Here is a 19354-nt window from a genome sequence, read left to right as displayed (position 1 = left end):
TTGAATTAGCAAAGCGTTAATAATAATCGTTTTTATTTCAAAACCAAAACCTGTATTAAAGGCTGACTGAACCTGTTCTTTGTTGGGGTTTTTATTTATTTATTTATTTATTTTACCTGTGTGGCACTGGTGATGGGCAGGCAGATGCCCAAGTCATTGACCGTCAGCTGCAGGAAGAGAGTACTGAAGGCCTGGACACTGGTCTGCTGGATTGCTGGTAATTTGTCAACCACCTCTTTAGTGGCCATGTGGATATCAGAGTTTAACGCCAGCCGCTGCTCCTTCCAGTTATCATATGCTGCCTTATAGTTTAACCAAAACAGCACAGCTGAAACACACAAAAATGAAAAATGTCAACAGTGGGAGCCGTCATATTGAACGAGCTTTTAAAAACAGACAGGGAATAGTGTTTGTAGGCCACCAGGTGACTATGAAAAATGAATTGATGTTCTGCTTCCTATACTCAATTAGCAACATGTAAGGGTGTCCAATAAAACATTAAAAGCATGCCAAGCATTTTTCACCTTCTTTATTTAACGTTTAGCCCCTTAACTAACAAATACTAAATGTTTATCATGCTCTCATATGTTTCTGGTAAGTTGTCAAGGATTTAAAAAGTGAACAAGACTGCATCCACTGTTTGGTGAAACCTATTTGTTCACAGATCGACAAAGCCATTCAAACAAGCTCAACAAACAGTGGACATTTAACAACGCTGAGCAAATAGCAGTGAACCCACTGAGAAAAACAATATTGCATTGACCCGCTGAATTTGTTTAAATACAGCAGCAAATAGTTTATTGTGAACATCGACAATGTTAAAAAAATAAAATAAAATCCCCATGCTTACCGTGGAAAGCCTGAATAAATAAATTTACCTCTGTCAAACGCCACTGGTTGGGCAAATACTATTGGCCGGTTGAGTGTGATAAGCACAGCCTCTTTGTCCGAGCATCCGCTGATCTCCTCCTGCAGAGCATTGCGCAAGCCGATCCGAGTTCGGAAATATGCCACCTGATGAAAATCAGACCCCGCCTCCTCATAGACCTAAGACAAAGGGCAAGTAAAAAGGTGTAATTATCATACTAATTAAGTGTACATGTATGGAGTAGTGCGAGTGAAGGGAGGGGGAGAAAAAAAAAAAAAAGAAGAGAAAACCTGGTGTTTAACAATTTGTCCAAGTGCGAGATTCAAATCAACTTGACATTTCCCAAACAGCTTTAAGTAGCTGCTTCCAGTGGGTGTGGCCTTGCACTGAATTCGATTGGACAGCTCCAGCTCAATCAAACCGGTCTCAAAGCGCACGGCTCTCATGGAGGGAGTGGTGGCTGTCATCTGGATTCCCTAAAGTTAGTCAAACATGACCTGTATTAATCACTAATCAAAAAGAGACCATGATGACACTTACAGGCTTAATTCAAATGATTTCAATTTAACAAGCTGTATGCTGGATTGAAAGAATGAAACACCAATTTCACCCCTGGACACTGAATAGCAAGATCATCGATGATCTTCAGAGATCAGTAAATGTAAGGTACCTTAAACATTAAGCTGAGGGAATAGAGCAGGATCTTAGGTTTTTCTCCATCAGCTGACAAATCATGTTCATTCCACAAGGGAATGGGCTGTTCAACTCCTGCACACACACACGGCCATGTTTAACATTTAATTCAACAATCAATTTATCATTATGGTTTTTGATTATACTTGATAACTTCTTGGTACCTGAGACTTTCTGGATGACCTCGTTAACTTCCTTCATGAAGACCCTCTGAAGGAAGACCAGGTGATTCAGCAGGTCTGTAGTTAGGTTATGCTCGAATGAGCCGATCTGGCAGATAAAATACAAAAAAAAAACCATTCACTGACTGCCCACAATTCATCTCTATGTGATGCACATACTGTAGAACACAGTAAGTAAATCTGAACCTTAAAAATGGTGCAAATATCTCCACACATTTTAGTCATAACAAATCAAGGCAGATGGGATTACACCCCGATGTTTCAGCATTTGTCACATCTACTGCAACCACATTAGTAGCAAAGCATCTTGGAGATCATAATACGCTGACTGTCTACTACTAGGTATTTCAAAATAAGCATGATATATAATTATCTTCATAGATGTACTATCTGCACCTGGTCAAATTCAGAATGAAAGCTCACCTCAGCCACACAACGCAGGTAATTGCCCTGCAGATATCTGCCGTGTTTAGTGGGCATGTCATCGGGGGCCCAGGCTGTGTCACTGTGGCCCTCATGGTCCTGTATAATGTACTCTCCAGACATGGTAACCGGTGGCAGGGTAAGACTGGCTGTTGGAGGCACGGAAGAGACATCCACTGGGGACAATTTGGACTGGAAGCACAGCTTAGGGTTGGGAAGCTCAAATGTGAACCTTGTCTGGGCACCTGCAGAATATTATTGCATTAATCCAACAGATTATATTATTTGGCTTACTGTATAACTTTCAATATGTAATTAGCCTGTTAAGTGTAAAGTAAAAGGTGAAAAAAAAAAAATAATAAAAATCAATACATTCCAATATCTATACTACACTGCAATGTGCCATTGCTCATACCAGTCATCCCATGGCTCTTCATTCTGCCCATCTTGTATTCTGCCTTGAGCGAGGGCAGCAGGGCGGCACCAATAGTGATCCCATCCAGCATGGCGCTAAACTTCAGCACAATTGGTTTTTTCTCCAGTCCTTCAGGCAGTTGTGGATATTCATTGGCCTCCACTGGGGTTTGGTTAATACTTGAAGCTTTATCAGATGGCTGTGGGGTGGGTGTGTCTTCCCTATTTGGGGGTGGGCTGTAATAACAGATCAAAGATCGTATCAGCAATAGCATTCAAGTGTAAACACACAGCACATTAATATTAATATCATATATATTAATGAGTGTTTTTGTGTGCTTTCAACTCACGGGTTAGAAGGCTGCCGGATGAGGTCTGAGATCTGTTTGGAGAGCTGGTGAGAGCTACGGACCATCATGCTATGTAGCGTCGCAGGATGTTGTGGGATATTGATTATGATGGCGCCCACTTTGAACACAGCAGCATTATTGGTTTTCAGCCCACGCTGAGCACTGTATAGAGCCTGCGACTTAGCAATGTTGCACTTCACCACAGTCCTAAAACACAACAAACACATCAATAATTAATGAAGTAAAAAATGTTTACATTTTTAGCCTGTGCTTGTATGATGGCTTAACATACAGATGGATGGATTTTTTTTTTAAAGTACGAGTTATTATTTCTGCCAGCAGGGAACCAACCATGATAATGCAAATAAGAAAAGAGAAGGGTGAGAACACACAGGCACCTCACAGTCTCAGATGTGTGATAGAAAACAGTCAGTTAGTACACAATCATGAAAACATACAAAGTGTGAAGGTCAATCCATAACATGCTCTCTTCATTATTCTTTCAGCATATAATGGGTTTGGGAATAGTTTTAACTCTCAATTTAAACACTATTCAAATACTCCCCAGTGCTGAAAAACATAACCCAAGTTACTGGCAAAATGATACCTGTACTCAATTGCCAGAGTTCTTCAAAAATGAGAATATCTAGACTAGAAGAGATATAGTCATACCATGTGTTCAATTAAAACAATACATTGATTTGTCTCTTTATTAACATGATAAATCTCTCCTATCACTTGTTTATGTCTTAAAAAAATAAAGTAATCACAATTCAACTATCTAGAGGTTTAAACCAACGCATTTGCACGACCGGATTTATAAAAGCAAATAATCCTAACTTGTGTATTTATAAGCACTTATATACATTAGTGAAATACTTAATAAAGCCCTTAATAAAGTCTTACCTAGACTGAAAAAATAAATATTTGAGAACATTTCTCTTTTGTTTGGTCCATTATATTACAGGTGCCATAAACTGCTGATCCTTTTACTATGTGAAACAAGCCTTACTAGTACTTTAACCTTTCTAGTTGAAAACCCTGCCACCATTAGACAGTTGTCACAGACAGGTTGTTTTACACACACTTTTTACAGACATGAATTAATTCTAGGAATGAAGTTATGTCAGTTTGTATGAATGGTTATGGGAGGAATAGGCAAGAGATACAGAGGAACAGAGGAAACGTACAGAAACTCTTGCTTGGCTGTGCTGGTAGGGGAGGTTGGGAAATCCTCCAGTCTGCCAGTGAGAGAGGCAGAAAAACAGAAGACAAAAAGAACACGATAGAGAAAAATGATAAAGGGAAAAAAAAAGAAAGAAAGAAAGAAAGAAAGAAAGAGTGAGTTTCTTCACAGGTAATTTAAAGGATAACCAAGCTGTACCCAAGATAAACCAATCCAAAACATAAATAATAGGAAAAAAAAACTAAAGACAAGCCATCAAACCATACAAATTGAAAATACTGCATTCTAGCATAAGGAATCAATATAGATCAACATTAAATGTGTGTGTGTGTGTGTATGTGTATTTATATATATATATATATATATAAAAACACACACACACACACACACACACAATGGAAAACCCATTTAAAATGTTAGAATAAGAGAAGGTTTAAAGGTTCAGAAGTGAAGGATATCAAGTACACATTTTCAGCAGTTAAGACAGACGTTGGGTTGAAAGTTTGGAAGTCAAAGATTAAATGACTGGGTTCGGGGGAGGAAATGGTGGCAGAGGAAATCTGTAACTGATACTGACTGGATGTCTGGGGAAATGCCCTCCAAAAGCACGATGTTCACACCACCAATATGGGCTGATGCACACGTTTCTGTCATTTTCTGATGAAGAATATCTGCAGAGAGGAGATGATGTTTTAAACTGTATGTGGCATCACTGAATAAATCATTTGTACAATCACTAATTTAATAGTGCATGGGTCTGTTTGTAGCAATTACCCTTCATTTTCTCCTTCAGTGTGAAGCTGCCATGAATTTTCTTTAGCTCCGCCTCCATGGTCAATCCTCCGATGTCTGCCTCCAGGTGAGTACGATTAACCATCCCTACGCCAAACACTATCAGCGTCACATGCTGAGGCTCTGAGCTCACCAAGCTCCGCCTACGACCCGTCCGGTTTGGCGGAGACTCCGTCTCTGACTCAAACACCAACCGACATGGAGGCTCTGCTGGGCTCCTCCCACCATCTGATAGGAAGAAATAGGATTTAAACCATAAAAAGAACACAATTTAACACATTAAATCCCTTGTGCTCTTTTCACTAATTGTGAAAATGGATGTCCCATAGAGCTAGGACTTTAACAGCAATAACATTTATTTTTGATATATCCAATATAGCTTAATAATCTTAACTAAAATCAACAGAAACAAAAACACTACTTTGTACTCGTCATAGTGCCCATTCAAGCAGGAAAATTAATGTGGCGTGTGGGGCGGCACTACCGCAAGTGGTGCGGTTGTCATGGCCACCGTCACAGCCCTATTTAAAATGTAAAATGGGTCATTTAAAATCTGTATCCCATGTTTATATGTTTCTGTAAAGCTGCTTTGTGACAATGTCCATTGCAAAATGCGCTATAGAAATAAAATTTAATTGAATTGGAACACAAAGACACACCAAACAGCCAGGAAGGAGCCAGACACAACAGTGCTTTGCCTTACCTGACAGTGCATTGTCCTGGCTCTTCTCCAGAATCCCTGTAGGGTCAGAGATGAGCGAGTAGAAGTTCAGCAGTTTGTACATGTTCTGCCAGCACTCAGCTGATGGCTCGCTTTGCTCCGACACTGTAATGGAGTCAGAGTCATCCATCTGAATGGTCATGTGATCGGCGGCATCACGTGACCCCTTGCGTGAGACTCGGGACGTGCGTCTCTCTGACCTGGCCAGAGTACTCCTGCCACGGGACTCTCGGTTTCTGGTCAGCGTGTCCGTGGCCGACCCTGAGACAGTCCTTTTGCTCTTCTGTGTACCGATACGAGTGCCACCGTTCAGACTGCCCCGTGAGCTGCGGCTGAAGTCCGAGGAGCGGAAGTGCCCATGTGGGCGTGTCTTGAACGCAGGCGTGGGTGAGGCTGAACCGGCCGTGTAGCGGCTCAGCTTGATGTCTGTCTGCGTGGCTTTGATATTGTTAATCATGGTGCTGAACTGGTGGATGAGGCGCACCAGGGCCATGTCCACGTGCTGCCGAATGGCCTGACACGCCAGTGTAAAGTGGCAGTGAACACTGGCCTGTGGTCGTCGGCTCAGCTCGTGAAAGGAAAGTGCACTGGCTGACGAGGCCCAGGTCGATGACATGCACTTCTCCAGCACCACCGCGTTCAGGCTGAATGTCTCAATCATTAGAGCTGGCTTGAACTCCAGGGGCGGCAAGTTAACAGTGCCCTGCCTGTGACAGACACAGTAATGTATTGTCATGATATTTTCAAAATGTTAAATGATATACATCACAGTACTCACATTTTAATGTAAATGATGCCTAAAATTACTGAAAAGTTGTGCAGTTCGCACATATTTGATTTAAATACAAGATCAATAAAATCCATTTTGATATATTTTTTATTTGAATGCAATGAAAAAAAGAGAGAATAAATAAATCCTAATGATAGTAGGGTAACCTAAATGGTAAATGGCGCACTTATATAGCGCTTTTATCCAAAGCGCTTTACACTGGTTCTCATTCACCCATTCACACACACACACACACACACACACCCACCAATGGTAGGAGAGCTAACTTGCCATCGGGAGCAAGTGTCTTGCCCAAGGACACTTCGGTATGTGTAGTCATGTGGGCCGGGAATCGAACAGCCAACCCTACGATTAGTGGACAACCCGCTCTACCACCTGAGCCACAGCCGCCATAACCTAAGCTACATACCTTCGAGCTCGTTTGTTTTTCCTGTATTTGCTGGTGTCTGAGTCCACAATGTCTGCCCTCAAGCACTCCAGTGTTCCACTAAAGGACAGGTACTCCCCAAAATACATCTTGTAGCTGAACGGAGGAGCATCTTGAGATTGGATCCCAGTGTGACTGAGGAGAGGTTTAAACACCACCTACACACACACACAGAAATAGCTTTCTTTCCTCAAACTACTCTACACACATTGCAGGAAAAAACAGAGTGAATAAAGAGAGGTTGGGTTCCTGCTGTGATGAGTGCATATACAGTACCTGTGCATCGGCCAGCTGCACAGCTGCGGGGCAAAGGTTGGTCTCGTAATGCTCAAGCAGGTCGTCTTGGCTGGTGCTGTGCTGAGAGTGTGTGTGCTGGGAGTGTGTGTCCATCGTATTCTGATCACTTGACAGAACTGTGTTAAAATCTGATGCGGAAGGAATGGTTGGAAGCACACCTACAGAACGAGAATATATCATTAATCTACGCATGTTGATATACACACACACACCGACCTGCCACTGCTTTTCTGTCTCTCTCTCACACACATACACACGCATACACACCCCCAGTCTGGAGGCTGTTGTGCTGAGAGCGGTTTAACGGAGACTCCTGGACATTGCCTCCTGAGCGGTTCCCCACAGCATTGGACATCCAGTTGTAGAAGCTGACAGAGGACGGCTCGGACAGGAGAGGATGCTCTGTCAGCATTTCCGTGCCAAGACTATTTCCTAAGCAACAAACAGAAGATAATTACGGTGACATTATTTTTGACTATTATATATAATTATAGGGTGGCATGGTAGTAACAGCTCAGGCTATCTGTTTCAATTCTGAGCTACGGTGCCAGTAGGCGAATTAGAGACTTTCTAGATGTAAATTAACATGTGAATGGGTGTGTTATGCCCTGTGCCAGACAGGTCACCAATCCTGACCAGGGTAAAGTGGTTACTGAAGATAAACACACATCAGTATATTTTCACATACATACATTTTATATATATATATATATATATATATATATATATATATAAATATAAAAGAGATGCACCGATGTATCGGCCGATAATCGATAGTTTAAAAACATCCAATGATCAGGGTCGATTATATATCCTGTCAATCAAAAGAGGGTGGGAAAACATAAATTTCGTGCTGTGTGTAAAGATGATGTCTCTTGTGTGGAATGATAAAATTGCAGTTTGTAAGCTCTGTAAAAAATAAAAAATCTGGAAAAAAATCGTTCTGCGCGAATACAAAAAAAAACACAGATGTGATCACAGATGTACCTGTGCGTGTCAGAGAGCTGGTCTTGGCTGCCACTTGCTCACTATTTCGCGAAGGTGTGCCTTCTAGCAGATTATGCAGACTGGGGAAGCTTCCTGTCAGGTAGCTTAGTAACGACTCCTTCCGTGGGCTATGATTGGATTGCAGCCCTGTTCGACTCACGTGAGCCGGCGAATCGGCTGCTGTGTCACCACTTGTGTAGCTCAAAGACTGGTAAGGATGAGAACCCTGAAAACAGCAGCAGATAAGTTCATGAGACATCACATCAACAAAGTATGCATATCTAATTGGGAGGCACACTAACACATACCTTGATCTTGAGACCTGACTCACTGTGTGTGTGAGATTTAGACAGCTTTCTCAACACCTCAACACCACTCACTGGAGCAGAGTTTCCTGTGGGAGCAGGTCGACTCCCCACATTCTCCAAAAGCATTGTGTGCTCACTAACCGTACCTAAAAATGTAATTGTGTATGATTAGACAAGCCAGTACTGCTCACACAATGCCCAACCCTATTCCTAGAGTACCACCTGTCCTGAACATTTTAGCGTTTTCCTGCTCCGAAAACACCTGGTCTAATGAATCAGTTAATTAACAGCCTTTCCCCAGTTGAAGTAGGTGTGTTAGTGTGCAGGAAAGGAGGTACTCAAGGACCAGGGTTGGAAACCTGTGGCATAACATTCATTAAATACGCAGTGAATTTGCATGCATCTGGCAACGTGTGTGTTACCTGCATCAAACTCAAACTCCACACCATCAGCACTGGTGTCACTCTGAAGGGCTGCTCCACTGTCAACACCCTGAGCTAGATCAGGATCAGGAGCTGCAGGCTCTTTGGGTTTGGGCAGCTGATTAGGTTGTAACAGACCAACTGCCTTAAACGCCTGGGTTACAACGATGAACTTCATCCACTGACGAGCAAGTGCAACCAAACCTTTTTTCAGAGTGACCAGGGCAGGCAGGCCATCATTCTAACAACATGAAAAGAAAAGTTAAAATCTATACAAAAAAGCTACACACACCCACAGTATATGTGTACTGTCTTACCAGGGTGGCTTCCTCTATAACACTGTAGTTGGCTTGCTGAAGGTAGCGGTGTAAAATGTTGCAAAGTAAACAGGATGGGTTTTCGTGAAGGTAGCGTGCTCTCTTCGTCACACGGTTATATTTGCTCCGGAATGGGATGTGAATGCTCTTCTTCTGTTGTAATAACACACACACACACGTATGTAGTTAATCAGTAATACAGCTTTGATGTGTCATATAAAAAGACCTGTAAAAGTTTTTATTCATTCATTCAGGATTTGTGTTTTGTTAACCTCCAGGGCTTCAGTCATGATGCAGCCCATAACAGCACACACGCGCAATGTAGACTCCATGTCAAGCTTCTGCAGTGTGGATTTCAGCTGGTCAATAGGCACCAGCCAGGCACCAATGGCAGGAGTTGCAGTGCTTAACAAATTCAGCTGCCTACAACAACAAAACAAACAAACAAACGATAAGAAATTGTAAGTGTTTTCTGTTTTAGTTTCAGATGAACATTGAAGTGAAGTGATTACATGATTTCAGTGATTTTAGTTATTTGTGTGGTTTTGCTAGTTTTACAGTTTTAGTTCATTGTGTCAAGAGGTGTGTATACCTGGACATGGCCTGCATTTGAGAGCGTATGTTAGTTGGGGCTGCAAAACTGAACCAAATTTCCTTTATAGTGAGCTTCATACTACTGGAGTCAGGAGGTGGTGGCAGTAAGGGGAGATCCTTCTTCAGGTCATCGGATTCCACCCCTTCATCCTGCACAGACCAATATTCATAAACGTTAAGAAACAATAAACGCAAGAAAACAGGTTAACAATTTTAAAACAAAACAAAAAAAAAAAACAACAACATGGCAGTACCTGTTCTTCAGAGTCAGAGTTATTGTTTGGCTCAGAGGGAGGACTGTGAGCATCGTTGGGCAGATTATCATCAGACACATCAGTGCTGTATCCACTTCCTGTCTGAGAGCCACTGGAACCATTAGATTTAGAAACACCACCCCTAACACCTGCGTCAGCTCCACCCATCACACCAAATGCACTGTAGAGGACTGCCCCAGACTGGCGGCCCCCTGAGGAGAAAAAAAAAGGTGGGGGGGTGGGGAACCCACATAAAACAAAAATGCTACAAGCTTATTTTACATCTTAACTGCAATTATTAAGAAGTACAATTAAATTCACAGCATGAATACAGTACCTTTGACAGTAAGGTTCTCTATCCCACATTCAAACATGATCCAACCCCATTTTTCAGGGCTGGTCCCAGAGCGTGTAGGGTCGGAAGTGTGATCTTGGGAATGATCAGTGCTGATTGATGGTTCTGTCTCATCCACCAAGGCAAAGTCATCTGTCTCCTCTAAGATGAAGAGAACTTTGGACTTCTCAAAGGGAATGGCAGTTATAGCACACGCACCCAGATCTGCAACATGCCCAACACAAAACATGTTCATTCAGGTTTTTTTTAAAGAAATGTTTATGGAGAGATGAAACGTAAACAAGAAAGCATGATATATATACCCGACGAGTCAAGGCCACGCAGTTGGCTGTGTATGCGGTGAATGTTGAGTTTGGCTGCTATCTCTTTGCCTTTTTCCACCCCTGCATTTGAGCGCAGAGAGCCACTGGATTGGGGAGCCATCTTAGAGGCTGATGAGAACTTCTCCATCATTACAGAGGACTTCTCTGTGTCCTCCACTATTCCCCTGTATGTCAAAATCATTAAATATACACACACACACTCATATGAACAATTTTTGCCAGACAGAGACCTTTATTTAACTTTAATAAAAAAATATATTCCCACTACTTTATATCATCACACTAATAAGGAGTGAAAGTGCAAATAACTAAATATTTCAAGGTTACCTGTTCATTCGAAGTTGGGTAGCAATTCTGTCAAAGCAGAGGGCCACAAGAGAGACATGTGTCATGCTCTTATTGTCACGCTCTTCTACTGAAGCCTGGAGCACGCACAGATTCACCTGCAAATACACACACATACAAAAAAAGTTAATCAAAGTTAGTATCTCTCACACACATACACACTCAAACATACACATACATACCTTTGGAATTGTAACATTGGCTTGCAGACCCTTTATTTTGACATTGTCAGGTTTGACTGACAGGTCAGTCTGTCCATGTGGTGTGTTCAAGGGTCCATCAGCCTTAGAGATTTTATGCTCTGGCTTTGCAGTGCTCTGCAAAACACAGTTGTTCAGAAAGAAAAAAAACTGCCTCGTTTGCCCTCAGCACAAAAATGTAATTTACATATAAATGGAAGTGTCTACATGTGTCCAAGTTTACTCACAGACTCGGGCACAGTGGATTTGCTGATCTGATAAGCTTCATTCAGCACTTTGCCATGCAGGTCATCAAGGATAGATGCTGGATGACGGATACTTGCAAAATGCACCATGGAGTCAATGTACCTACAGTAATTCAGTTTACATTTTTACATCTGCAGTAACGTTCAAAAGAAAAGACGCAACGAACGCGGATATCGGAAGATAACGGAAGATATTCAACGACCCAAATTGTTTCATTCCTCTTATAACACAGCAATTTGCCAATTCGAAAGACTTTCGTGTAGATGAAAACATAACAGAACTGCCTTATCTCTGAATGCTATAAAGTGCTAACACTAGAAACACTAATAATAAAAGTAATAAAAGGTCTACTCACAGATAGCTTCACCATATCAACTATTAAATATGTCTTTTAATTCGTTTCTTTTGAGCATCCACAAAAGTCTGTTTTTTTGCTACTATAGAAACAATAATTTATTAGAACAAGCACTTTAATATAACCCTGTGATTTGATCACCTTCTGTCCAATCAGATTTGAGAATATGATCGCAGTGGTATAAAATGGATCAACATGTGCACAGGTTGCTAGTAAAATACTGACCTGTCCAGAGCTTCGGCCACTAAAGGAGTCAGCACCACATTCACTGGCCCTTTAACTTCTACAATAGCAGTGGTCCTGGTTTGGGCAAGGGGCTGATCCATGGTCCAGTCTTCTGTATTTGTGTCTTCATCTATGTTTTCCATAGCCCGCTTATCAAGTGGAGTGTAAGGAGTGCTACGCACACACACACACACACACACACACACAAAATGGAATATGTTGTATTAAGTGGGCATTTAACACGGTCATCAGTAACATGTAGCACTAGTGTCACAGTACCTGCTCAAATCTCCCATGAGCTGAACACCTCTGTCTAATAGAGAGTTAGCAGACAGACCTGCTTTCACCATCTGCAGGACAAAAAAACCCAAAAAAAACAAACAATCACCACCATTAGTCATAACATCTATATTTAACATTACAATTTTATAATACAAACAAGCAAATACACCAACCTTAAAGGAAGGAATGGACAAATGATCAAAGGATGCAGAATTTTCTTCACTAGTGGGCGTGTCAAGGTCAAGAGGGCGATGTAGGGATGACTTTGACGTTCTCTTATTGGTTGGTTGCTTGACAGTCCAGTTTGACACGTGATAATGTGCCAGATAATTATGATAACAAGCCATTAGATGGGGCTGAGTTGTTAGGAGGCCTGACTCCGCTCTCTCTGTTTCCACGGAACCCTCTTCCTCTAATCCAAGTGCAGAGACAAAAGACGCCTGAGATGTGTGGCTAGGCAATGTAGGTGGGCGGGGCTCCATCACTGACAGTGGTCCTTCTACACTGTGATATATCGAGGTGCGGCTGTGTTCGATATGGAGCTGCCCTTGCTGTCTCCTCCTCCGTTTCCTTCCTGGGTACGTGCCTGGCCCCTCATCACTGCTGATTGGTTCAAAGTCCTCATTTGCGCTGAAGTAGGCCTCGCTATCGGCAACAGACATGGAAGAGTCCACTGAGCGGTACTGATGGAACGTGCTGGAATCTGCCGAGGGGGTGAAAGGGAATGAGCCGTAGCTACGCCGCTGCCGTGGCGAGTCTAAAACATTCTCATCGCTCCGGGACACCTCACTGCTAAACTGTACACCAGCAGGGGGTGGAGCCTTCTCTGTAAAGACCGCAGCTGATAGGCTCTTGGTGCTGCCAAGGCGAGCTGACTGGACAGACGACTGACGCTTGAGGGGTGACCGGAGAGGAGATCGCAATGGTGGGCCTTCAGAGACAGGCCCATCAGTCGTCACAGTCATCAATCTACATATGCATACACACATACAGACAAACTTACAAAATATCCTTGTACAGGCCATTTAAAACCATTAAAAACTTTCAGGTGTCAACCTTAGATAGACTGAAAAGGATACTGTTCTGTTTGTCAATATTAGCGTAAGATGAAGTATCTCTTTGCATTTAGCAGCTTCCAAGTATCCAAGTCTCATGTTACATGGTTATGCACTCTTAGCAATATAGAAAAATGTACAGCAATAGCCGAAGCTGTTAACTAGCAAGATTTTGTTCACCGCTAACGTTAAGCTGCCGAACAACAATCTACTTACTAACCATATGTGATTACACCATCTTATTTAATCTACTTTGCTCCATGTGTATGCGTGTGTCAGACTCACTCTGCACAGGGGGAAGGGCTTTCTCTTTCACCTGCCAATAGTGGCAGGGCAGCACTAGAAGAGGAGTTTTCTTCAGAGGAAGAGGCAGAGCTGTGAGAACGTTGCGGCACCTGTAGACTCAACTGTTGGCTTCGCCTCTCCAGCTCAGCCAGTGGAGCAGGAGAACACACATCCCTACGCACACTGACAGGTTTAGCTGCAAAAAAAGCAATCATGCCAAACTTAACCAACGCTTAGAACGAGATATCAAAAAACATTAAATTCCAATAGAAATATGAAGCAACAAGAAGCAAATAAATAAATAAATAAATAAATAAATGCCCGAGTCCAGCGTAAGTTAGTTAACATACTATCTGGAAGTTTAGGTGGCTCCTTCGTGATTATCCACTCCCCAGGCTGTAACAGTGATTGACCATAACTCATATCAGGCTCAGCACTGCTATTTGAAAAGGCAGAGCTCGACGAAGGGGTGATTTCTTCCAATCGGAAAAAGTCTAGATTACGAGTTGATCCGCCAAAAAACCGACATCCACCCAAACAGCCACATGGGTTCCTGCTTCGCTTGTACTTCTCCTCTGGCCACAAGAACCATAGCCTGAAGGGCAAACATATATTTATATTTAAATGCAAACATTAACATGTACACTTACGTTCAGCACTCATGTACAACATATTTACAGAATAAAGGTTAAAGCACCTTTTCGTTTTCGTGTCATGGAGCTCCAGGAAATGTCTCTGCACCTCAAATTTGATTGGATGGTCAGCAGCCAATGCCACGTCAGCAGTGATGAGGTTAAAAGTCACAGAGCCAGCCTCAAGCCAATTGGACCGTCGCAGAAGAGGTGGAGGCAGGCCTGTCCTTACCACATCTTGCTGCTCAATGAACTGGGCAATTACAACATCCTGAAGGACAGCACTGATGCCCTCCCCTACTGCAGCTGTGTGTAAGTTACAGTTCGCCAACCTCAGCGCGCCAGTCTGGGAAGCACACGCACATTTTTACATTAAATGTGTACCTTAATTGTCACTTATTACTTTTTCACACTTTAATTGACACATTAGTAGTGCTTAAACACAGTTTGAGTTTTAGACTCAAGTGTTCACTCAGCAGTATGAGCGGGAGTGCACTTGGGGGCAATATGAATAAGCTAATGCTGTTTTGAAACCAAAAGTTGTCCAGTCTGAAAACCGCCCTATTCTTCACATCTGTGCAGTGAATGTATATAGGAGCCAGAGTCTATCGAAAAACAAGAATTCAATGCCAATGGTGTCAACAGGGATGCCTCTGCCACCAGCAAGTCTAGTTCTTCATGTTACTAATTTGTATGCCTCAAACCCGCCTAAAACATACTTCAAACAGGAATCAAGCTATTGCAGAAAAAACTTTCAGACATTTGACCTTGCTGTGATCTTGACCCTTTTTGGATTTGGATCAATTCCAAAATCAAATTAGTTCATCTGCTGGTCACAATGATAATTTGATAAAAATGCTACAAACTTTTAACCACTTGGCCTTTAGATATCATGCTAACGGGAATATTGAACGGACTGGCAGATGCACAGACCGATAGCAAACAATTGTAGATTTGAATGTGAAAGTAACTTGGTATCTCTGAATGACAACTAATGGCAGAGGCAATAAAGAGGAGGTGGGGTCATGCCTGCTTTACGCTGGCGTATACGCACACAACTCGGTGCAGAACTACACTCAGTGACTGAATACAATTAAACTTAGCTATACTGAAGAAGATAAATAAATAAATTTGTGACATTTCCAAAATACCTAAGAGGAGTTTATGCCTCATGCTGCTACAGTTAATGCAATGCTTAGTAAGAAAATGTAGCTATTTATAATAAACACACTATAAATAATATAACTATCTTATACTATACTTATAAAGTCTAAGCAAGTTACCAGTGAAACATTTGTTAAAAGCCAGAAACTGATGTAAACGCAGCATAATAGCTTTAATGACTGTTGTGGTTGGTAACAGATGAGGTGCGACATTCCTCACACTTTATTTACTTTAATTACTTTAATGAGATAACTTTCACTAATATGGGTGTGGGCGGCACCAGAAAGACATTGACCAGTCATGCTGTCCACTATATGGTCAATGGACTAACCTTGATGTTAGCTGCACAGCCATGTTCAACGATGAAAACCTGGGCTCCATCCACCGATAGCCGAGTCATGGTATACTTCAACTCTTCTGATGTTCGGCAAGGTCCAGGGAAGGCTGCGTACTACACAAAATTGACACAAACGACACTTCAGTGAGTATATATTAAGACATGAAACACTCTGCTTGGTCTACAGAATTTCATCAGGTATGGGAGATGTTCTACCTTGGAATCACAGGTTCTCTGGTCCACACCATGCTGACAGGTGACAGAAGGTTTAGGCTGCTCCAGCTGGAACTCACGGGACACCACATGAAACACAAAATTCTCCCCCCATTCCAGTAGGGTGGCAGACTGAAACGTAAAGGCAACTGTTAATTCATCCTATTTCATATACAGTTATTCAGCCTGACACTTTTACGACATTTCTTTAAAAAAAAAAAAGAAAGAAAGAGAAACACAACGCACCTGTGGCACAGTGACTTTGCCTGTAAGAGCCCCAGCTTGTACATCAATGAGCCAGGCATACTCAAGTGTGTCACTTCCAGCTGGTAAACCTTCAGCTGAAAACATCGCATGGGCTCGCATCTGCAGACCTGAGAGACTTAGATGCCCATCACATAACACCCCGTCAACAGCAGGACGCTACACAATTAAAAGAAGTCAAAATGGCAGGAATGATTAGAAAACAGTATACACACTAAACAAAGCAGACATCCACTTCACCGAGGTGACCTCCATCCAACCTGGTAGCTGTCGCTGACAAAGACGTGTAGTGGAGAGAGGATGAGCTGCAACAGGGTTTCCTTGTAGCCCTTCTTCATCTCAAAGCACAAACGTTCCAGATATCCTGTCGGACCATCCGGACTGTCACTGTTGCAATGCTGTCATGCAAAGACAAATCTTCATTACTATACATAAAGACACAGGGTTCATCAGGGTTTAAATCATAGAGCAACTACTGATAACAAACCAAACTCAGTTCTGCAGTATCGTGTTGGTCTTTTACTGACCGTAGGTAGCCGCCCATGGATCTTGTGGAGGTTAATGAGCACAGTGATGTCCCAGGGACGTAACGAGAGAGGATTGGGTGCGTCTTTGTGGCCGCTCTCCTCCAGTCCCACTCCAGTCCAGCCAGATGAGGAGGACAAAGAGCTAAGTACAGGGCTGGACAGCGATTCCTCAAAGTCTGTGTACATGTCGTCTTCACCAAAATAATTTTCCTACAGTGTTAAAGGGAGTGGTCTAAATTTTTAGTTTGTTCAACGCAACCTGCTTAGCTGCATCATTATGGGACATGATAAGTCAGTATACTCCTAATGTTAGTGGATGTTCTTTCACACCTTGATGGACAGCAGAGCTCTGAGCAGGGGTCCATACAGGATGATGTGGGAGTCAGGGCTGAGTTCCATCTCCACATGCAGCCGGTCTGGGGGCAGAAGGCTGGGGTCAGATGGCACACGAGGAGGAGGAACACAGGGGGAGTGCTGTGGGGGGCGCAAGGCTGACAGTATAGACTCCTCTATCTCTGAAACTGCACGCAGGGAAAATTACTTACATTTTTGTCTTACCATATTCAGATGTTCAGATTCACATATGGAAACGTACCATGATTAACCTACAAAAAAACTGAAATAGTTACGCTGGTTATCATTACGTTATAACAGTACTCATATAAAACATCCATAGAGGACAAAAAAAAAAAAAACATTTGTTACAACATTACCAACTAAATAGTTTCTGAAAAAGCTACTGCGCTACTCAGCACCTGAAAGCATTCCGTGTGCAAGTGATTAACTATCTAGCAATATAAATGAACTTACAGGACCGTTTGAGCTGCTCGTCAGACTTCTGTGGGTAGATGGGATGCCAGGTGTAGTCTATAATGAGCAAGAAATTTGGCACACTCCAGCAGTCCACCCATCCAGCCCTAATAAAAAAAAAAAACAGATTTAGAAAACACTCACTAATGCAGCAATGAATGGATCAATAGAGGAAGGAAAATAATTGGAGAGACTTCATACTTGGCTTGGGTCATATTTCTCCAGCGAGCTTTGTTATTCTTTGGAGCCCACTGAGCTTCTGCTGGTATTCCATTGTCTGGCGAAGCCTTAGTCTGCTGATAATCTTTCGCGAGAGTGAGTAAAGGATATCGACTGGGGTGGCAGTCAGGCAAACAAAGCCGCATGTCTGTGTCTTCTGCCTGAGAGAACAAAATCAAGTCCAATTGTCATTTTTGGACAACCATGTGGTAAAACAAGTGGACAAATGTTCTCCTTAGTAAAAAAAAAAAAAAATTAAAACACCATCATAAGCTACAATGGGCATATGAACACGTGCCTATACTCACTCTCAAACAGAAACGTGTGTTACAGGTGGCAGGAACAAACTCGTGAAAAGGTAAAGTGAAGTCAATGATCAGCGTTTCTCCACAGGCAGCCAGATACACTGGAGACATTAAGGAAGAAAGGAACTCAAACGTTGAGGAGGGGAATTAGACCTTTATCTGACATGTTAGTTAATCCTTAGTAAACATTAACTCCTAATCCTGAAGTATTGTTGCTCATTAACAGGTGAAGCATATTTGAGTGTGTTAGAATTTTCTAGAAAATGTGAGGAACCCTTAATTTATCCATCTCAACCCTTTTTTAAGATTCGACATGTCAGAGCTCATAAACCATTACATCCACCATACAGGTCTTCCTCACCATTCTCCTGCTGTTTGGTGGAGCAGTCGATCCAGTTGTGCTGATTAGCAGCCCATATCAGCTCGAACTGGTGAAAGAGCATTTTGAACTTCCAGGAATAAGGAACAAACGAGTAGATATCTGGCTCACTATCACTGGCCCAATCTTGGATCAGATCTGTACACAATGAAATTAATTTTATAAACAAGCTGCATTTAAAGTTACTGTAAAGTAGAAACGAGAAAGAGAGGGCATATCCATGCACTTGTGAACTGATACTAAAATAGGTTTACCAGAAAAGAAGTTCTTCTGAGCATAGATGAAATGGTAAGTGGCTTTGTACACCTCTATCTCACACTGCCATGACTGAGGCATATTCCACACACGTGGGTAACTGGCGATCACATGGAACTAAACAGGTGGAAAAAGTACTATTAATATACTGTTCTTTGCCTCACAAAGACACACACACACACTCCTACTGCAAACTCACAGCCAGCATCTCAGCCTCCAGCAGGGTCCTGTACTGCATGCTGCTAGTGGTGTCCACATGCAGTAACTGACCTTTAACAGTGGGAGAATAACCTGAGAAAGAGAAATTATAAATATAATACAGTCTGAAACAATTTAATCAAGAGGTTTCAGGAGGTTATCTGGCTAGACAAAAAGTTTTTAAATATGTACCATTTTCTCCTACAGTCATCGGAATGTTGACCTCCAAATATGAACCTGCACCGACATTGACATGAATGGCATTTGTCTCCTGTAAAATCAAATACGATGAATAAGCAGACTGTGATCTTCTCTGGCACACAGGGAAGCAAAAATAGCAAAAATGAGAAACTGT

At 42.2% G+C, this 19354-nt stretch overlaps 1 protein-coding gene across 12 annotated transcripts in view; it reads right to left on the bottom strand.

Annotated features, from left to right (window-relative positions):
• The window catches only part of kiaa1109 (KIAA1109 ortholog), a 55704-nt gene that overhangs the window by 23935 nt on the left and 12415 nt on the right, over positions 1-19354 (bottom strand). For 10 of the 12 annotated variants that reach the window (XM_047154266.2, XM_047154268.2, XM_047154269.2 and 7 more), the window contains exons 12-57: positions 19192-19270; positions 19001-19092; positions 18801-18918; positions 18529-18684; positions 18171-18268; positions 17845-18023; positions 17644-17750; positions 17164-17354; positions 16834-17043; positions 16567-16704; positions 16289-16465; positions 16046-16174; positions 15824-15943; positions 14394-14674; positions 14047-14291; positions 13697-13892; positions 12530-13325; positions 12354-12424; positions 12075-12248; positions 11476-11596; positions 11231-11365; positions 11031-11146; positions 10683-10867; positions 10363-10584; positions 10026-10237; positions 9770-9921; positions 9450-9600; positions 9178-9330; positions 8861-9101; positions 8439-8584; positions 8131-8356; positions 7411-7575; positions 7123-7301; positions 6829-7004; positions 5612-6336; positions 4891-5136; positions 4694-4787; positions 4121-4171; positions 2931-3137; positions 2582-2817; positions 2167-2411; positions 1726-1831; positions 1539-1636; positions 1159-1344; positions 879-1047; positions 117-328 (exon numbers count right to left, since the gene is read on the bottom strand). In XM_047154266.2, the coding sequence (XP_047010222.2) occupies positions 117-328; positions 879-1047; positions 1159-1344; positions 1539-1636; positions 1726-1831; positions 2167-2411; positions 2582-2817; positions 2931-3137; positions 4121-4171; positions 4694-4787; positions 4891-5136; positions 5612-6336; positions 6829-7004; positions 7123-7301; positions 7411-7575; positions 8131-8356; positions 8439-8584; positions 8861-9101; positions 9178-9330; positions 9450-9600; positions 9770-9921; positions 10026-10237; positions 10363-10584; positions 10683-10867; positions 11031-11146; positions 11231-11365; positions 11476-11596; positions 12075-12248; positions 12354-12424; positions 12530-13325; positions 13697-13892; positions 14047-14291; positions 14394-14674; positions 15824-15943; positions 16046-16174; positions 16289-16465; positions 16567-16704; positions 16834-17043; positions 17164-17354; positions 17644-17750; positions 17845-18023; positions 18171-18268; positions 18529-18684; positions 18801-18918; positions 19001-19092; positions 19192-19270 (8712 nt within the window). The remainder of the gene's footprint in view (positions 1-116; positions 329-878; positions 1048-1158; positions 1345-1538; positions 1637-1725; positions 1832-2166; positions 2412-2581; positions 2818-2930; positions 3138-4120; positions 4172-4693; positions 4788-4890; positions 5137-5611; positions 6337-6828; positions 7005-7122; positions 7302-7410; positions 7576-8130; positions 8357-8438; positions 8585-8860; positions 9102-9177; positions 9331-9449; positions 9601-9769; positions 9922-10025; positions 10238-10362; positions 10585-10682; positions 10868-11030; positions 11147-11230; positions 11366-11475; positions 11597-12074; positions 12249-12353; positions 12425-12529; positions 13326-13696; positions 13893-14046; positions 14292-14393; positions 14675-15823; positions 15944-16045; positions 16175-16288; positions 16466-16566; positions 16705-16833; positions 17044-17163; positions 17355-17643; positions 17751-17844; positions 18024-18170; positions 18269-18528; positions 18685-18800; positions 18919-19000; positions 19093-19191; positions 19271-19354) is intronic. The other 2 variants (XM_047154272.2, XM_017463903.3) reach the window with 2 other exon arrangements.

This window comes from Ictalurus punctatus, chromosome 3 (genome assembly GCF_001660625.3).
Source record: "Ictalurus punctatus breed USDA103 chromosome 3, Coco_2.0, whole genome shotgun sequence".
Classification (NCBI taxonomy): Eukaryota; Metazoa; Chordata; class Actinopteri; order Siluriformes; family Ictaluridae; genus Ictalurus; species Ictalurus punctatus.
This window is presented reverse-complemented; position numbering and strand designations above follow the sequence as displayed.